The following is an 18,787-nucleotide window of genomic DNA, read 5'->3' on the forward strand; positions in this document are numbered from 1 at the left end:
GCTGGAACAGGTTTGGGGGAGGACCATATATGGTTTTGTCTAATTTAACTGGACGTGTGGTGGTCCAAAAGGGCTTATATTTAGTATAACTGCACCAGGATGTTTCTCTCTGTGTTTAATGCTAGACTCATCTTCGTGAAATTCCAACTCTAGCAACCGTCCCATTGAAACCATTTATACAGTAGAGTTTGTTAGTAAAGTCGACATCATCAGCAAACATGCCACACAATGGAGCAGAGAAGCCAAATCAATGTGGGCCCACTATCAATTCAGCAGGTTCTTACACGCAGAACCCTTAAGATTAAAACAAGACCAGCACAAGACCAGAATATAAAACATTTAAAACATGTAAACATTAATAATGAAACATATCAACCAGCTTTACTACTCTATATATGTGTAGCCCAATGGTTCAGTTCAGACCCCAAGATTTATTTTATTTCTTTTTACTGTAGAGGAGGATAGAAATTAGATCATATAAAATATCCTTTAATTCCTTGGTTTTGTGGAGCTCTTGGGGTTTTGTTATAAAATTACTTATCCCTCTAAATAAACTGTTAATTGGATTCTAATGACAATTTTATTCTGTGGATGGAAAGTTCAGAGATTTGAACTAGAAGTAAAAATTCGTCTTGATACGAGAACGTTTAGAGAATCGCTCTGTTTACTTTATTTATTTACGTTTCCACACAATCACCTTCAAAATGGTTCCCTTGCAACACAGCGCTCCAGTGTTTTTCTGGAACGTGTCCTAGAAGTCTTCTTTACGAAGCGTGTCAAGCATCTTCTGCCGATCTCCGCAACGGTGTCAAAACGCCATTGAGACGGATCTTCATATTCGGGAAGATGGCGTCTTTCCAAAGTCTGCAGGAGCCAGATGTGGCAAACATGATGAGTGCGGAAGTGAGATCATGTGGATTGTTCTCCGACAATCATCGTGCACTAGTTGCCGAAGGGTTTTGTCATTTCCGGTATTTTGAGCTCGTCGAAGGTCTTCTCGATCTCTCGTAGACTTCCAGGGATGTTGTTCCGCTCCTGCATCTCGAAACACCTCAAACGACTTGTTGCAGCGTTGCCGCATGTCACACATCCGTCGTGTCAAACGGCTCTGTGAGAGATTCACCCGGTTTCACGCAGAATTCCACGATTGCTCTTTGTTCTAAGGCCGTGTCCAACCTAATAGGTTTTCTTTTAAGAATGCATATTTTTCTTAGATGTTTTTGGCCTTCAATGCATGCAGAGATTTGCGGACTGTGAAAAAGGAGGCTTTTGGAAAAGTGCGAAGTCGTTGTCGTGACATTTTAAAAAGCAGTACAGGGATGTGAGCGTTTTTACACGTTTCAGTGTGGATGAGCAACTTTTGGAAAAACGACTAAAAGCGAAATTTCACACTTTCAGAGCGTTTTTTAAATTAATTCTAACTTTCTGTCTGCGATGAAATCATATGGTCACCAATTAGCACCATTGGTTTCAAAACCTTTTGATACCACCTTTTTTTTTTTTTTTTTATACAGTAATGAAGCAGCAAACAAATGATTAGAGCACTTAGTGATCAGTGTTGGTATAAAGTAGCAGAGAAACTCTACTGCTGGAGAGCAGCTTTGACCTGGATTTACCTTTTACCACTGGAAGGTTGTGTCCTACTCAAGGGCACAGTAACAAGCAGAGGAGCAGCTGTGTTGAGTCTATCAGCACTGTGCTGATGTTTAGAGTTTGGTGTTGGACGGTGGGTCCGGCCTCCTTATCAGCTTAGTGGGGATTTGAAAGCAGCAGGCGTTCGGTTTATCGCCGCAGAGGCCGAATCCACAGAGCTAACACCTGAACCGCTCTTCAAATCAGGAAACAGATTTAAAGGCAACACTGGGAGAATCACAGCAGCTAACTGCCTCTCAGTGTGTATATACAGTATGTATGTGTGATTCTCTGAGCACTCCTTTTCATTTTCCTCTTATTCTTCCTCAGTTTTACCCTCGTCATCTCCTCTTTCTGGAGGAGTCGCTCCCCCTCACCGCTGCTCGGCTTTGATTAGATATCCGCCTCATTGTGATGCAAAACGAGGGAAACCAGAGAATACAACTAAGTTTCCTCTGCGCCTCATCTGAAAAGGGATTGGCTGTAATCCCACGTGTAATGGAGTGGAAAGCTCTTTCTCTTTTCATTTTTTTTTTCTTTTCACTCCACCACTGTTCTTTCCCTTCCTGGTGTCAGTTTTCCGCGCCGGTGTCTTACAAAAGCTTGGCGTCGACTGAGATCGATGTACTCCATTCGCGCGCTCGTCTCGTCGCTGGCACCGGAGTGTTTGTTTTTAATTACACTCTCCTCGTCCATTGTTTGCCAGATGATGATGATGGGTGTGGCCTGCATCGATTCATTTTCTTTGGGTTCTAATTTGGAGGCTCAAGTCGCCATAAGGCTTTTCATTCATTTGGTCTGCGTAGCGAAGACGAGTCTGACGTCTTGGCACATCGTTCTGGGTCGTTAGTCTACTTACCTGTCACGTATAAAAGTAAGTAAAATTGCTGATGAATGTGTATAAAGAATGCACACACACACACACACACACACACACACACACACACACACAAACACAAAGCAATTCATTAAACACATACCCAAAGAGGTAGAGATTTTGTATTACCACGCTGATGTTAATTATCTTCCTCCAACTTTCTGGAGTGATTTATTTCACTAATACAACACGTCCAAGATTTATGAACCTTCAAGTTGCTAATTTTCATTATTGCAAACAAACCTTTTGCATTGCACACTTTCATAGATGCAAACAAAACGCTGCATTGCGAACTTTCATAAATTCAAACAAATCAAGGAAGTAGCTCACTTTTCACATGCGTGCACCCTCTACTGCAATAGGTTGTGCAGTAGCACAGCGCTACATCAAAGCCCAGGATGTACGGAAGCAGGCGGAACGTCTGGTTTTGCACTACAAAGGCGTATCAGAAGGCACTTAAGTAAGTTGATGATTTGCTGTCTGTCTGAACCAAAGAAATTAAAGTGAACTCTCTGTAACCTATTGAATTTCAGCGCACTCAATTCTTTCCATTGCAGCGTTTTGCATTGAATCGCATTGTGTTGAATCGAATCGCATCGCATCTGTAGCTGATTCATATGTATCTTTAATGCATCGTTTCATCAGCTATGATTCACATCCCTATGAAAAATGTTTTATGTCCAGTATTTTTGTGTGTTTGTTGTTGGGTTTTTTCTGCTTTACACTATATTTGTGTAAAAAGTGGATAAACCTCAATTTGTTGGAATTTTGGTTCTTCAGTCAAAGAATCGTTCATCCTACTTTTTATATGTTTAGTGTTACATTTTATGTTCCTGTTTTTACTAACACTCTCACACAAGCCTTAATTGACATTATTAAGTGAGTGCATTCTGATAACATGCACATGCATGATGTTCACACTTTCTGGCCAATCAGATTAGAGAACGCAGCAGAGCTGTGACCTTGTTGTCGTTGACCTAGCGTGCCCAAGGTCAACAAGATTGCAGAGTGTCTGAGGAAAACATGGGGTGGCAGAGCATGTGTGTATGAGTGTGTATGAGAGAGAGAGAGAGAGAGAGAGAGAGAGAGAGAGAGAGAGATGGCCATGGGCATCATAAGGCATTGTGCTATGAGTTGGGGAGATGAATGCTGACAGGCTCTGCTTTGTGCACATCACTCACACCCCACTGCACACACGAGCCATCACACACATGCAGACCACCTAAGAGCAAACTGGTTTCACGTGGGTGTGAAAGGGTGTGTGTGTGTGTGTGTGTGTGTGTGTGTGTGTGTGTGTGTGTGTGTGTGTGTGTGTGTAGTATGGGCAGTCTGTCTTTTCAAGTCTGCCCAAAGTGTTTTATAGCGGAATACCATTACCGGTCGAGCAACTCTTTACCCACCTGCTGAGATACAATCCAGCACAGAGCACAGAGAGGTGAACATCCTTCACAGAGTCGTTGTTTGGATTTGGATATCAGTCCACACGACACTGCTGGATAGAAATGCATCAACTCCAAAAACGAAATTATGCTGTCGTAGCATGCGGGAAAACCTGCGCATGGCAATGACACCCATATTTATTAAAGGCGACACAGATACTGTATGTCAATCAGCTCTAGTTCGGTTTGTCACACAAAGAGCCTGAAAACGTTTCCGACTGACAGCAGGCTACCAGTTCAGGGCTAATCTGAGACCCGGGTGCTGCTGCTAGGCTGCTTTCACAGAAAAACTGCTGGCTGGAGCTGATACGAGGGGGGGAAAAAATCACTGTAGCTAACTGCTAACTACCTCTTAGAGCACGCTCTGTAGATTAGATTTATAAATCTCTGTAACGCTTTTGAAAAATCACGATCGCTTTGCCTTCACTGGAGCTCCATTCGAAGTTAAGCCGGTTATGTGACTTCCAACCTGCCGTTACGATTTGTACTTTTAACACTGTACGAGATGATCCCAGGAAAATCTTGAATCTGCATGACACGTGTTTTTCATGTCAGATTATATGAAGAAGATCCCAGACCCACGTTTAAAGACATGCTACACAGCACGAGATCTTTGACTGGAAGCATTAAACATAAAATCATCATAAACATGATGAACAGAGCGTTTGCTGGTTAATTGAATACATAAATCTGACTGCTACAGTGCCTATTAAAAGCTTTTATGGTTTTTCACATGCATGTTCCTTTTGTTTCTATGCAACAGCTTACACTTTGACAAAACACATCTATAAATGTCCAGATGTTCCTCTTTATTTTTAGTAAAAAATCCTCTCTTAGCATGAACTCACCAAAGGTTTCCTTCACTAGTTGGAGATTTCTGTGGCAGGTCGATTCATGATAGGTATCACTCCAGACGACTGTTTTGCTTTCTAAACAACGCTTACAGAACTCAGCTTGTTTTGGTTCTGATGAGCTGCAGTCTAGATGGAATTGCATGGTGTTTAAATATGGAAAGGTTGCCATGTTGGTTCCTTTTACTTTCTGGAATAAATCTCCAACTTTCCCTGCTCCAAAACAACCCCAAATCATTAAACTTTCACCTCTATGTGTGAGTGTGGGGGGTGAAGGAGTCTGAACACATCTTCTCTCCTGTTCTCCATCTTACACAAGTTCTTCTGTTAGAGACATAAATGTCTCATTTGGACTCCACAGAACTTTCCCTCACTCATTCACTGTCCAAGTCCTGTGTGTTTTTGTATTTTGCCAAAAGGCGAGGTCAAATGTCAGATTAAATTGTTCCAAGTGCTCCTGTTTTGTCAAACAGAGTTCTTACTTTCATGTTCATGTTTGAGGCTTCAAGGCTTTTTTTTTTTCTGACTTTATAGAAAAGTTCTTGTTAGTCCATTATCTCAGAGAGTGTTTTACAGTGTGAGTTAGATGAATGTATCCTTGCTAACACCAGCTGAACCGATTACATCAATCAAAACATGATGAAGATTTCTTTTTAAGGATGTTTGAGACACTGAAAAGACTATACTTTTCTAAATTCTTGTATAAAAGAACGTGAAGGAAATATGTTTTGTGAAACCAAATGTAGTCAGGAACCCATTGGAGCCTTTCACCTGCTTTACGAAGACATAATAAGGGATTTTTATTAAATATGGGACCGTAGAGGCTCAGTGCTTTAGGCAGGCCTAAGGCGGGTTTGCCCCTAAAACCCCACAGTGCTGTAGGATAAAATGCAAACATCCCCAATCTGTCTCTGTCTCACCGCTGCCTTCTTTTTTTATATATATATTTTTTTTTCCTCGCTGCGGTTTTGTCGTCTCAGCAGAACGTTAGCTTTTATTGGTTAGAAGTGTGAGATAAGCGAAGGTGGCTGTAAACAGGTTCTGGAGCAGAACCTGTTTGGGTCTGCCATGTATGAAAACCAATTCCATTCTTTCTTTCTCCTACTTTCTCTTTCGCATTTGTATAGCTGAAGATTAAGCAGCTCGAAAGAGTCCGTATTTACAAACACGCAGGCCAAAGCTCACCGGAACACAAATAGCTTTTTCTTTATCTTCTTCAAAGCACTGGATTAGAAAAAAAACCTGTTTGTTGTTTCTCTTCTTATGCACATGAAATATGAAGCTTTCTTTTTTTTTTTTTTTTTTCCATAAAACATCAAGAATGCCATTTCGTGTTGAGTCGCCTCTCATTTTCTCTACTCACGTATACAGTAAATACACAAATCCTTATTTTCTCGCTCTGCCGGTTCCTCCACGCCTCCCCTTTTCTTTCCTCCTCCATCCTGAGCTCTCAGTGTTCCTGTGCGATCTCTCCTCGCAGGTGGAGCTGTGGGAGTATTAGCCAGCAGACAGATCATTTCAGGGTCAGACCTGTAAATGTTTTAATTGTGATTTATAGGCTTGCAGAGCTCTCAGGTTTTAAAAGAGCTTTTCTTAATTGATCACCTGAAGCTCTGTAGAGCAAAAGAACCAACGTCGAGGTTCGGAGAAGATTTGTCAAGCTGTGAGACGACCTGACGAGTTCTCAACCCGTGCCAAAAGTCATGTATACCATTTTTGTATAAATCCCCTCAAATGCGAACACAAATTTACCCTTCGTCATCATCCAGAGGAGCTTTTCTTCTTCTTCTTCTTCTTCTTCTAAAAATTTTATTTGTTACTGTACTTTAGTAGCTTTACTCAACTGCATTTAGTGAAATCAGTCGTGCCTTTTTATTTACGTGGATAAAAACGTAACTGGTGAAACACGCAGCGAGTCACCAATCAGGATCGAGCGCACGCTCTGTTTTACACGTGTTCTGATCGGCGCTCGGTGCATCTACTGATCACCAACATACAGTTCAGCATCAGTTCAACATCAAGCAGAACATTTAGAGAGGAATAAATGATGAAGAAACTCCAGACTCGAACTCACCACCACACACGTGACCTCATTTACACGTTCTTTTTTTAAGTAGTTGAAAAGAAGGTTTTGGGATAATTGTAATAGACATTAATTATTTACATTTGCTGCATTTGGCAGAAGCCCTTATCCAGAGCGACTTACAACTGAGCAGGGGGTGGTCTTAGGGCTTTTTGCTCAAGGGCCCAGCAGTGGCAGCTTGGTGATGGTGGGATTTGAACCTGTGACCTTTCAATCCAAAGTCAAATGCCTTAACCACTGAGCTACCACCTCCCCAATCAGTGTTTGAGTCATTAATATTACTCTATTGATAGATCAGTGTACTGAGAGTCACATTCGAGTCTTTACACATAAACTGAGGTGATTAAAGAGTCTTGTGATGATAACAGGAAAATTTGGAGGCAAAAACTTTTTACCAAAATGCTTATTTAATGCTAAAATGCTGCAAAACCCATTAGGACACATACTTTCGCAGAAACATGAGTAAAAACATGGGCATAAATAAATAGTTTGTAGTTGTTATGCGTGTTGAAGAATATCAACCAGTTTCTCTCAAAGGTTCTCTGTGAAACAAGAACAACAAAGTGGTGTCTCTCAGCTGAGACCTGATCTGAGAAAAAGCCTGACGATACGGCTTTTGTGACGACAGCGAGTTGTGTGTGATGAGAAATGCGCCACGCTTCATCAGCGTTCTCTCCACCTCATTCAGGTGTTCAGAGAACGACAGCACACTCAGCAGTGTCTCATACACACACCACTGCCCTGAAGCACTGCTGCTTTCCTGGCTGACTGCTATCGCTAAACCCATCCCTGTTCAGCTGGGACATCTGCTTCCCTTCTAAATGACGTCATGCCCCAGTCACTGAACCTGAAAGAGAATAAAGAGGAGGAGGAATAGAAGGAGGAGGAGGTGGAGGAGGAGCCCTTAACCTGATAAAACCTGCTGATTGAGGCTGTTTTGAAGGAATTCAATTCCATTTAATTTCTTTGGCGCACTGCCCAGCTCCACCTACAGGCTACCATTAACATCAGGTCTTTACACACACACACACACACACACACACACACACACACACACACACACACACACACACACACACACACAGTTCCTTCTGACAGGTTCTCCATCCAGCATTACAGTCTCTTTTCATCAGCATCACCAGTCTGTTCCTCTATACTGATTATTCTTAATTGGTCAGATGATGTGAATTATGTGTGTGTATCTTAATGGACAGTAGTTACGGAAGGAAGGAAGGAAGGAAGGAAGGAAGGAAGGAAGGAAGGAAGGAAGAAAGGAAGGAAGGAAGGATGGATTTTTACTCGTCAAATGTAGTCTTGTTTGGAGACTTGGATCAGAGCACAATGATACAGCGCCCCTGGAATACAAAGGGGTTTAGGGCCTTGCTCAGGGTCCCAGGGTGGCAGCCTGGGAATGCTGGGGCTTGAACCTCTGGCGTTCCGATCAGTAACCCAGAGACTCAACCATTGAGCTTCCACCTCCCCCCATTATATTGATAGAAAAACAGGAACTTTTCTGATGGAAGCACCATATAAACTGATACTAATAGTAAGAACAATTTAAAGAAAAGTGGATTAATTTCGGATCTAGAAGATCAATCCTTTTAATCAAACTTATGGGAAGGAGTCTCCAGTTTTAGTGCTTTGTAACAGCCACCATGCTGTAGAGAATTAGTTGTCTGGATTCTATCACAATAAATGTTTTTGTGAGAGAAAGAGAGAGAAGAAAAGGCAGTGGTGAAAAGCCTGTATATTGCTGCTTTCGCATAAATGAGAATGGGACATTCCATGAAAATGTATAAGTATAAACTGTAAATAGCGTGATTCATAAAAACAATCTTCAATAAACTGAATATTGTGATTGAATTGTAATAATGTAATGTCTGGCTGTGATCACTGTGGTATAAGCAGAACAACACACGTATTTAATACATTTTGGAGATTGCTCTGGTGTATTGTGTGTTATTTCTGGCACAGACAAAACAACACATGTTGTTTCCATTTTTTTCTGAAAAGTAATATTGTGGAACATCATATTATTAATTCAGCGAGTGTTCCCTCACCTTTTCTCTCTCGAACTCGTCTCTCTGTCCTGATCATGTCCTCATTTCAAGTCATATTTGCCGGGTATTTTTGAGGCCGGAATTAGCCGAAGTTGTGTTGCCACTGAATACTTCAATCTAAAGTAGCTTCAATTACCTTTAACAAACAGCCTGCCACACGAGACTATCGACCCTGAATTGTTCTGCTTTATTGGGTTGTTCTCTTGGTGGAGAACCTTTCCTGCATTCGCGTCAGATCTATTCCTCTAACCGAGAAATAATTGTGGCATCAGACTCAATTAATTAAAGCCAATCAATGAGGAGCTGCTGCGAGCACCAGGCCGAGTTCAACAAGCACACATCTCTGGACTGCAATTCTATGATAAGATTTAATCTACTGAAAAGTTCAGTTTGTACATTTACAACAAGGGTCAAATCGCAGCCTGCGTTCGCTCCACAGCAACTACAGCTACTAATGAACTCGTGACCTAATGCACAGCGCTGTCAAAGCCTTGATTTCCGATTGGTCAGGAGGTGTTGATTGTTTATCTTTAAAATTATATATATAAATGTGTATTTAATTAGCAGAAAGATATGTGTCATTGATGGCACTTTCTCTGAGGAGGTGTATTAAAAGTATAAATTATAAAGTTATGATAAGAAAAGAGGGAACATTTCTAGAATAAAATTTGCCTCATCATGCGAGTTTTGATTCAGAACCCTTTATATTCACCTCAATTCTAATTAAAAGGCTCTTTCTGTTCTTTCAAGCTACTGTATAGAACTAAAAAAAAAATTGCTTAATAAACTTTGAAAATGCCCTAAATTATCTGAGCTACAGTAGAAGCTGTAGTTTAATAAATAAACACAAAAAAACACATTTCCTCATTGGGAATTTCCTCGATTAGGAAAACAACACAGTAATTCCACCTTCTGCTGTTTGCGCGAAACGAACGCGTGCTGTAAATCTATTGATAACGTTTGTGAGGTTCAATTTCACAAGTAATTAAAATTTCCGACTGCGTTCGATATCATTCCAGGGTTTCATTTCGGTGTCCGAGGTTTCATTTCACAAACCCTTAAAAAACGTGGAATGCGATACAGACAAACGAGGGTTGTGTTTACGCAAAACGCAATTACCATGAAACAGTATAAGCCTGAAGCCACGCCCCTTGTGATGTCACAACATGGAGAAACTCAAGCACAGATCGGAGCATATACGTCGTAACGACGTCGTAGAAATGTTTTTCAGCCAAATATAAAATTTGAGTAGGAAGTATGGAAACTGTAGATTGTAAAGAACATCTGAAAGGCACCTTGGCCGCTGTGTGTGTGTGTGTGTGTGTGTGTGTGTGTGTGTGTGTGTGTGTGTGTGTGTGTGTGAGAATGTGTATTTACACACTTATGCACTCACATCCGTCTGTGAAAGCATGTTACAGTGCGTAGGAGCTGCTCTCAGACTCCACGCTGGGCCTGATCTAATCGTGTGAATGTAATTAGGCTTTAATTGCCCAGCGTGTGAGTCTCTGGCATCTGTCTGGGGCCCAGACAGCAAATAATAGCCTCTGACGCTGTCATTTCTTAATCACACTGTTACCAAACACCCATGCAGCCAGCGTCGCGTCGTGTCGAGCAGCTGAGAGAGGACACGGGTGCGCGTTCGATTCACTTCCACTGCATCACCGTGGTCGAAGTGCACGAGACTGGAGATGTACTCGGATGCAAACCCAATTAATTTTTGCTCTTTAATGACAGGTTCTACTCTCCATTTTGCTTCTGCCTAAAGCATCATACCAACCTAAATTGGAGCAGTTTAAAAAAAAGAATATAATGTGGTTAAATATTCAGCACCACAATTTTATAGTATGTCTCATAGAGTTTCTCAGCGATATTTATTGCAAATTTGATTCATTACACTCAAGTGTGTATGTACACAGTCCATAAATCACAATTTATTCCGTTTCACTTTAGTGTTTGTGTGTGAAATTCTGAATGTTAAAGACACTGTTTTTATAAACATACTGCTTAATTCTTGTCACATGTTCTGAACAGCACAGCAAAATACTTTCTTTAGGAAGCTGGGGTCAGAGAAGAAAGAAAGAAAGAAAGAAAGAAAGAAAGAAAGAAAGAAAGAAAGGAAGGAAGGAAGGAAGGAAGGAAGGAAGGAAGGAAGGAAGGAAGGAAGGAAGGAAGGAAGGAAGGAAGGAAGAAAGAAAGAAAGAAAGAAAGAAAGAAAGAAAGAAAGAAAGAAAGAAAGAAAGAAAGAAAGAAAGAAAGAAAGAAAGAAAGAAAGAAAGAAAGAAAGAAAGAAAGAAAGAAAGAAAGAAAGAAAGAAAGAAAGAAAATTGTACTTGGCCCAGAAATACTAAGTAAGTAAGTAAATAAGTACGTAAGAAGGGAAGGAAGGAAGAAAGGAAGGAAGGAAGGACAGCTATAAGTTATGTTTATGTGCGGTCTGTTACTCCACGTTATGTAATATTTATGTATTAAAAAGCTCAGTTGTTCGTGGTTGCACTTATAATCAGACGAAGCTTTACAGTGTTAAATACACAAACCTGAAGTTTAAGCCGACAGTTTAGAGAAACTTTAAAGAAGCCCAGTGCATTGTGTGTGTGTGTGTGTGTGTGTGTGTGTGTGTGTGTGTGTGTGTGTGTGTGTGTGTGTGTGTGTGTGTGTGTGTGTGTGTGTCTGTGTCTGTGTGTGTGTGTGTGTGTGTGTGTGTGTGTGTGTGTGTGTGTGTCTGTGTGTGTGTGTGTGTGTGTGTGTGTGTGTGTGAGAGAGAGAAGAGAGAGAGAGAGAGAGAGAGAGAGAGAGAGAGAGAGAGAGAGAGAGAGAGAGAGATTGGATGGATGGGATGGATTATGGTGCTTTAATGGGGGTAAACAAAGTCAGCAGCATGAAAACATGTTTTGATTTTATGCCTCATGTGTCTGGAAAGGTGTACTCAAGCGCAACCTCGGCACCTGCCCACTGGAGTGACAGACTTTCTCCTCTGTGTGTGTGTGTGTGTGTGTGTGTGTGTGGGCGGTGGGGGTTGTTGGGGGGTTGGGGGTTATACTAATTCCGATTGCACTGACAATGTACCATGACTTTCCAAGCCCTGCTCCATAAATCTGAACAATGTTTCTGGATGTTTTTGAGTGTATATTTGGAAGCGAGCCTTTTCATTTACACACACTTTCTATTTTCTGACTTGCTGAGTGTGCTGTTTTGTGTGATACGAGACCGAAACCTCATCCCTCGTATTCAATTAATTCCCGTAATCTGGAGCCTGTTTAAGGTGAGGGGCGGCTCGGGCGGCTAGCTTCTCACATATTCCACAGCTGAAAATAGCATTAGAGTCGATCGCCTGCTATCGACTAGCTCGGAAGGACAGTAGACAATTGGGGGGGAGCGACACTGGGATACGCAGGGGGTTCTGTTACCCCTGAACGCAAAAGTTATTCAGAAACATTTTGAGTCGATTTTGTTTGAGATTTTAATCTGCACAGTTTTAAACACAAAAAAATACCAGGAATGTGCTTTAAAAGTCGTTAGCTTAGCTGGTCGTGTGACTCTTCTCCAACAGCATGTACTTTAGTAGCTCGCTAGTTTTATAGCACGTAATCGTTTACGATCTACAGGATATCTCTAGAAAACAGGATATTCTGTGATATTTGTCATGAATTTGATTTGAACAATTTCTCTCTGGGATCAAAAAAGTATTTTGATTCTGATTGATGATTGAAAAAGTGCAAGACTTTTAGACAGTGTTTCAATGAATGTTCAATATAAATCTGGATCTTAAATGTAAATGTAAATTAAGTTCTAGATCTAAATGGATCACCAGCTAAATGTTTGTATCATTACCTAAATAAATCAATATCTTAATGAATTGCTAGTATTCAATTATTTCCATTAGCACATCATAAGACACAAACCTTTTAGACAACAGATCAAAGACCAAGATGGTGAAATCAGTGATATTTTGCAGTCTTGGTGGTGAGATGGTTTGGTTTCATGCTAACATGCTTTTCTCCACAAGCTGTGTAGATGTATGCATGTAACTGCATCAATGTGTGTGTGTGTGTGTGTGTGTGTGTGTGTGTGTGTGTGTGTGTGTGTGTGTGTGTGTGTGTGTGTGTGTTTTTACAGTGTTTGTACGGGTGTTACGTCCACTCCTCCATAATCCCCACCTTCCACCGCAGATGCTACTGGCTGCTACAGGTAAGACCCTTATCTATCGATCTATCGATCTATCGATCGATCTATCTATCTATCTATCTATCTATCTATCTATCTGTCTGTCTGTCTGTCTGTCTGTCTGTCTGTCTGTCTGTCTGTCTGTCTGTATTTTGTACTATATATAGAGAGATGAGATGCTGTAGCACAGGTTGAAGCAGGGAATAAGGAATGCTGCTGCTCTTCACTCACATTCAGTCTTTCTCTTTCTGATTGCCAGAGGCAAAATGTGTGTGTGTGTGTGTGTGTGTGTGTGTGTGTGTGTGTGTGTGTGTGTGTGTGTGTGTGTGTGAGACAGCACAAGTCTGTTCTGTTGCTGTGTCATGGCTCTGCCTCTGTACCCCGTGCAGAACAAGGCTGCTGTGGATGAGACTTCTTGGGAACATTTTTATTTTTTTTAAAAAGGCAGAGATCTTTGAAGACATCTAAACCCGAGCACAGCGTGCGGTCCGTCTCTTTTTCTAAACTGCGGTTTTGCTTCGAGACTGATCATAGATTTATGGAGAGTTTTCTCTCCACTCGTCTCATCTGAAGCACATGATTGATCGCAGCGAGTGAGAATAAGCGCATCAGCAAGAGACCTGAAGCACGCGGACGTTCCTCCTCTCGCTTTCCTCAAACTCGACGGAATCTCAGGCAGCTTATTAACATCAAACAGCAGCTCTTTGTGTGTTTCATAGCGCTTCTATCCCAGCAGGTTTTTCTACACCATGCGTGCAGTGTTTACTGGAACCGCCGTGAAATTAAAGGAAGCGAGCAGTCGATTGACACATGGCTTATAGACATGATTACCGCTGCTCCAGCTGCTGCTCCGCCTGATCGATACGCTCCCATCCACCAGAGCAATCACTCGAGCTCAGATTTCACAAATGAATAGATGTCAATAACGCTCTAACTGCACAGAACAATCCGAGTACACTAACGGTGTGCTGGTGTTAAAGCAAAGGAGCGTAGAACACACCGTGTTTTTCAGCTGGCTGGCAACGAGTGAGGTGTGTGTACACGTCACAGGACGCTGGGCATGGGGCTGATCGCTTCACTGATGCCTGACACTGCTATAAATATATATATACACACACATACAGATTTACTGTTGAAAACACAGAAACCTATGAGTCAAAATGTGAAAAAATAAAAAAAACGAAAAACTGGAATTTATCAATATTTTTCAGCAGCACCTCTTCAGGCCTGCCAGCGTTCACACTTTTTGCATCGGAGCTCCACCTTTTACCGTTTTTCTCGCTTTTAATCGTTTCCTGAATCGTTCTTAATATTTGCAAACCAGTAAGTACATTTCACAAAACACTTTGTACAAACAGCACAACACAACTGTACTTTTCCTAAAATCCTTAAGTACGAGGTGGAATAAAAAATGTGGAGACTAGTTTTGTAACTTGCCAACAGATGGCAGCACAACACGCACTGCATGCAGAGTCACAAGGAGCGCTGGCCTTCATAAGTTAGTGTGCCAAAAGACATGGTCCGGTTTACATCGATACTCAGAACATGTGCGTTACCACGTCTGCTATTTTGACAACGTGCGCATCCTGTTGCCGAGCTCTCGGAAACACGATCTCACTTCCGCACTCACCCCACTCGCCAGATTTGGCTCCTGTGGTCTTCACCCTCTTCCCGAAGATGAAGATCGTTCATTCGTTTCCTGGCTCTTCGTCTGTTTCGCTCTGTCGCCTATCGAAGGTTCACGAGATTCACCATTGACCTACTTTGGAGAAGTAGTTGGTCTTTGACGTACTCACGCCTTCATAAGTGATTCATCTACACAATTCAGTAATTGATGATGATGACAACTGATTTAACCCTTTAGCATTCGATGACGCGTACAATGAACTGATACCGAGATGTTTTGGGGGGTAAAAACTATTCAGGTAAGAACCAGTGTAATAGATTTTAATCAACATGAACATGAACAACTGACACTTGTACACAATCAATTCAATGCATGTACCAAAGCAATTTGTTCAAATCAATGAGAAACTTTTATGCATTTATGATGTGTACAAGTGACGACCTGATGTTTACAAGTAGTTTTCAGAATGTAATTTCTGATCGAAGAAATGCTGCAAAGCAACTGAGAAAAACAGTAAATGCACCTTTAATGTTATGTGATCCTATGATTCTGGGAATAATTTACTTAATTTAAAAGCTTTACATTTCCAGACTGCAGATAGTCCAATTCCACACCATTCTTAGTCTACAGACGTGTGCAACCTCTTCTTTATTCCCACTTATTACATTTCGATTTCAATAAACAACAATCCAAGAAAATGTACCTCGGAGATTGACATATAAAACAGTAACTGTGTTACTGTAGTTCAAGCAGGAGAGCACAAACTTTATTCCATAAGAATCCAGAAAGCAGGAAGGATAGTAAGGAAGGAGAAAAAGTAAAGTCCCTTGTCCTTCCACACCTCGTCCTCACGCTGTTTGCTTGTTTTAACGCTCGAGCGACTTCGTGCCCTTCGCCGGTGGTAAATAAATTCCCTCTCATAAAAGATGCAGGCGACACACTGCGCTGTGGTAAACAGTAATCATGTAGCCTGCCATTCAGCCCATGGTGACTAATGCGTGTCTTTCACGTGTGCACTGGCTCAAGTCAAACATCTCAATGAATAAATAAGTGTGTTTTTACCTCACGCCGTAGCACAAAAGCGTGCACTTTACTTCTTTTCCCGAACGCTGTGTGTGAAAATATCCAGTGACATCCCTAAATAAATAGAGTAAAGTTATTAAAGTCGGTCGTATGATAATAAGCAGTGGGTTTTATTGCGATCGAAGATTTCTTTGTTTATCTTGACAGAAATTGAGCCGAGAGAAGAATTGAGATATTGAGAAAGAGGGCGGGGCTTCGAGATAGCATTAGATCATATTATTCAAAACACTTACGAGTGTCAGTCGTGTTGCTGCCGTTTTTATGGAGTGAAAGAAAAAAGCTTTATTTCTGAGCAAGATGCAGTGTTCCATGGTGTTACAGATTTTCTTAGTTTACATTTACCCCATTTAGCACACGCCTGTATCCAGAGTGACGTACAAACGTCTCAATCGATGAATAATTCATCACTGGTTCACTAAATTACAAACTTAAGAGACCATCAGACTAAACTCTGTTGAGAGGAATTGTTAAAGCACACAAGTTTTAAAAAAACTAAGACAAAATGAACATTGTTTATATTTTAAATTATATTCTCAGGTGCTTTGGAGAGTTTCTCCTATCAGAATTGAAATTCTTAAAACAAATTGTTCACATCCGGTCGTCACTTGTGCACATCACAGAACAAATTGCGAATGCTTTGGTACATTCATTGAACTGATTGTGTACAATTGTCTACTGTTTTTAAATTTTTTATTTTTTTACACATTGTTTATGTTCATGTTGATCAAAATTTATTATACCGGTTTCACCTGAATCTCAACCCCCAAAACATCTCGAGATCAGTTCACTGTATACGTCATTGAATGCAAAATGCTTAAACCAACTTTAACAATCTATGAAGCAAAATTTTTTTTTATTTTGTTTGTAAAAGTGTCTCGAATTGATGAATCGTGCGAGTGAACGGCATCAAGATCAACCAACGATCAACTAGTTCTCTAAAATAGGTCAAAGGTGAATCTCGTGAACCTTCGATTGGTGGCAGAGCGAAACACAGAATTACAATTTCTAAAACCAGATGAAGAACCAAAAAATGAATAAAACACTAGAACAGCACAGTGAAAGTGTGAAACCTGTCCATTTTTTTGCATCCGATAAACAGAACATAAAGTATTGTGTGCATTTGTGCTGTTGAAATTCATAGAAGAAATTTAGCCGTGTGCATGTTCAATCATTAGAATCCAAACCATAGTTTACATCAGGAGAAACATTGTGTCGAAAATACTCTTTATTGAGATGTTTATTGCCAAAAATACTAACTTTTGCGAGATGAACTTCAGACATTGTTGAGAGAAATGCACTTACTGGTTTGCAAATATTAAGAACGATTCGAGAAACGCTTTATAACAACTGAGAAAAAGTGTACGGGTGAAACCTCACAAAGAAAAAGTAATGTCTTAAACATTTATGAGACAAAAGATCAGAAATGTTACGCAGCCTGTAATCACATTGCGAAATCATGCAAGAAAACCTGGTGTGGCTTTCCAAGTGATGCAGCAGAAATATGTTCATAATATCAAAGATCAGAAGTTCAGATACTACAACTAACCATGGCCTGGAGAACATATCAGAATTACAAGATGGAAATCTTGATCTATCACAGCGATAATAGCCGATCCTGGACATCTGAGAACTTATGTATGAGGAAGAGGGCAGAAAGCTTTTTAACAATCTACATCCAGCTCTCGTTCCTCTGCCAGTGCTGCACTTTGCCTTTTATTTTAACAAAAAACGAATTTCAATTGAAGCATGAACCTGCATAAACCAAATTCAAACACCAATTCTGATTGGGTGAAAGCCGTTCTCTAGTCCCCGCTTCAAAATGAAGCATGAGGAGTGATCAGGAATGCAAATGTGACACCAGATATATGAGAATTATACAAAATATAGCAGTGTTTTATTTATTGTAGAGCTGGAAGATAATGGGTGTAAATCCATGTGTTAGCTTTGAAAGCTACTTATACACATATTTTGCACAGACACACACACACACACACACACACACACACACACACACAAGATTGGTCCTCCCAAGATTGGTCTGTCTGATACCGCAGACGGGTGTGGCCAACGCTGGTGCCAGTGTGTTATTAGCGCTGACTTTCTCCCCAACCTCCCAGACTGGATAAACCATTATTTCTCTCCACACACACACACACACACACACACACACACACACATTACACTACACTTTAAAGTCTGCAGACTCTGACCCAGGACTCCACGTTCATGTCCTCACTGGGAAAGTGTGAGCTGAAAAACCAAGACACGAGCATTGTGTTAAATAATGCATAATGCGCTCCTGAACCCTAACGAAAGAAGACTAGTAATGTAAGTGCGCTGAGACTGGAGACTCCTTCCCTCAATGTCAAATTATTGCCTAATTTCAACAAAAACCCTTTTAACACCATAGTGAAAGTTACGTGGAGTCGCTGTTACACCAAACTAATCAACATCTTCTGACCAATCAGAATAGAGAATTCTACAACGCTGGCATAAAATTTATATATATATATATATATATGTTCATCTTTGGCAGCTTTATTGCTAAGCATTCATGCTAGTGTTGCATCCTTGAAGAGAACAGTGGAAGTGGAGAAGAAAACCAGCTAGAAAACATCACCCCACAAAAAAAAAAAAAGAAAGAAAGAAAAAAAAGCATCGCAATATCCTCAGCGCTAATTGAAAAGAGAGCAAATTAATTACGGTAATGAAGCAATTAAAAGACTGTCACGCACCCCGGCTTCACGTTTAGACCGGTAAGCATTTTGTTGTTGTTTTTTTCTTCTCATTTCTTCTTTCCCCTCGTGTCCACATGCAAGTGTGTGGAGTCTGTGTCCTTTTCGCTTTTTAAGATCTTTTCTTTTCTCTGTCATTCTTTTTTTTGATCAATGAGATGAGGGCTAGGCACCGGGTGAGTTCAGGGTCACTCAGGATTTGTGTGTGTGTGTGTGTGGGCCAGTTTGCCCCCCCATCA

At 40.8% G+C, this 18,787-nt stretch overlaps 1 protein-coding gene across 24 annotated transcripts in view; it reads left to right on the top strand.

Annotated features, from left to right (window-relative positions):
* camta1b (calmodulin binding transcription activator 1b) overlaps positions 1-18,787 on the top strand; it is a 265,882-nt gene that overhangs the window by 199,649 nt on the left and 47,446 nt on the right. For all 24 annotated transcript variants that reach the window (XM_083535215.1, XM_083535218.1, XM_083535207.1 and 21 more), the window contains one exon: positions 13,056-13,127. In XM_083535215.1, the coding sequence (XP_083391341.1) occupies positions 13,056-13,127 (72 nt within the window). The remainder of the gene's footprint in view (positions 1-13,055; positions 13,128-18,787) is intronic.

This window comes from Silurus aristotelis (assembly GCF_946808225.1).
Source record: "Silurus aristotelis genome assembly, chromosome: 29".
NCBI classification, from domain to species: domain Eukaryota; kingdom Metazoa; phylum Chordata; class Actinopteri; order Siluriformes; family Siluridae; genus Silurus; species Silurus aristotelis.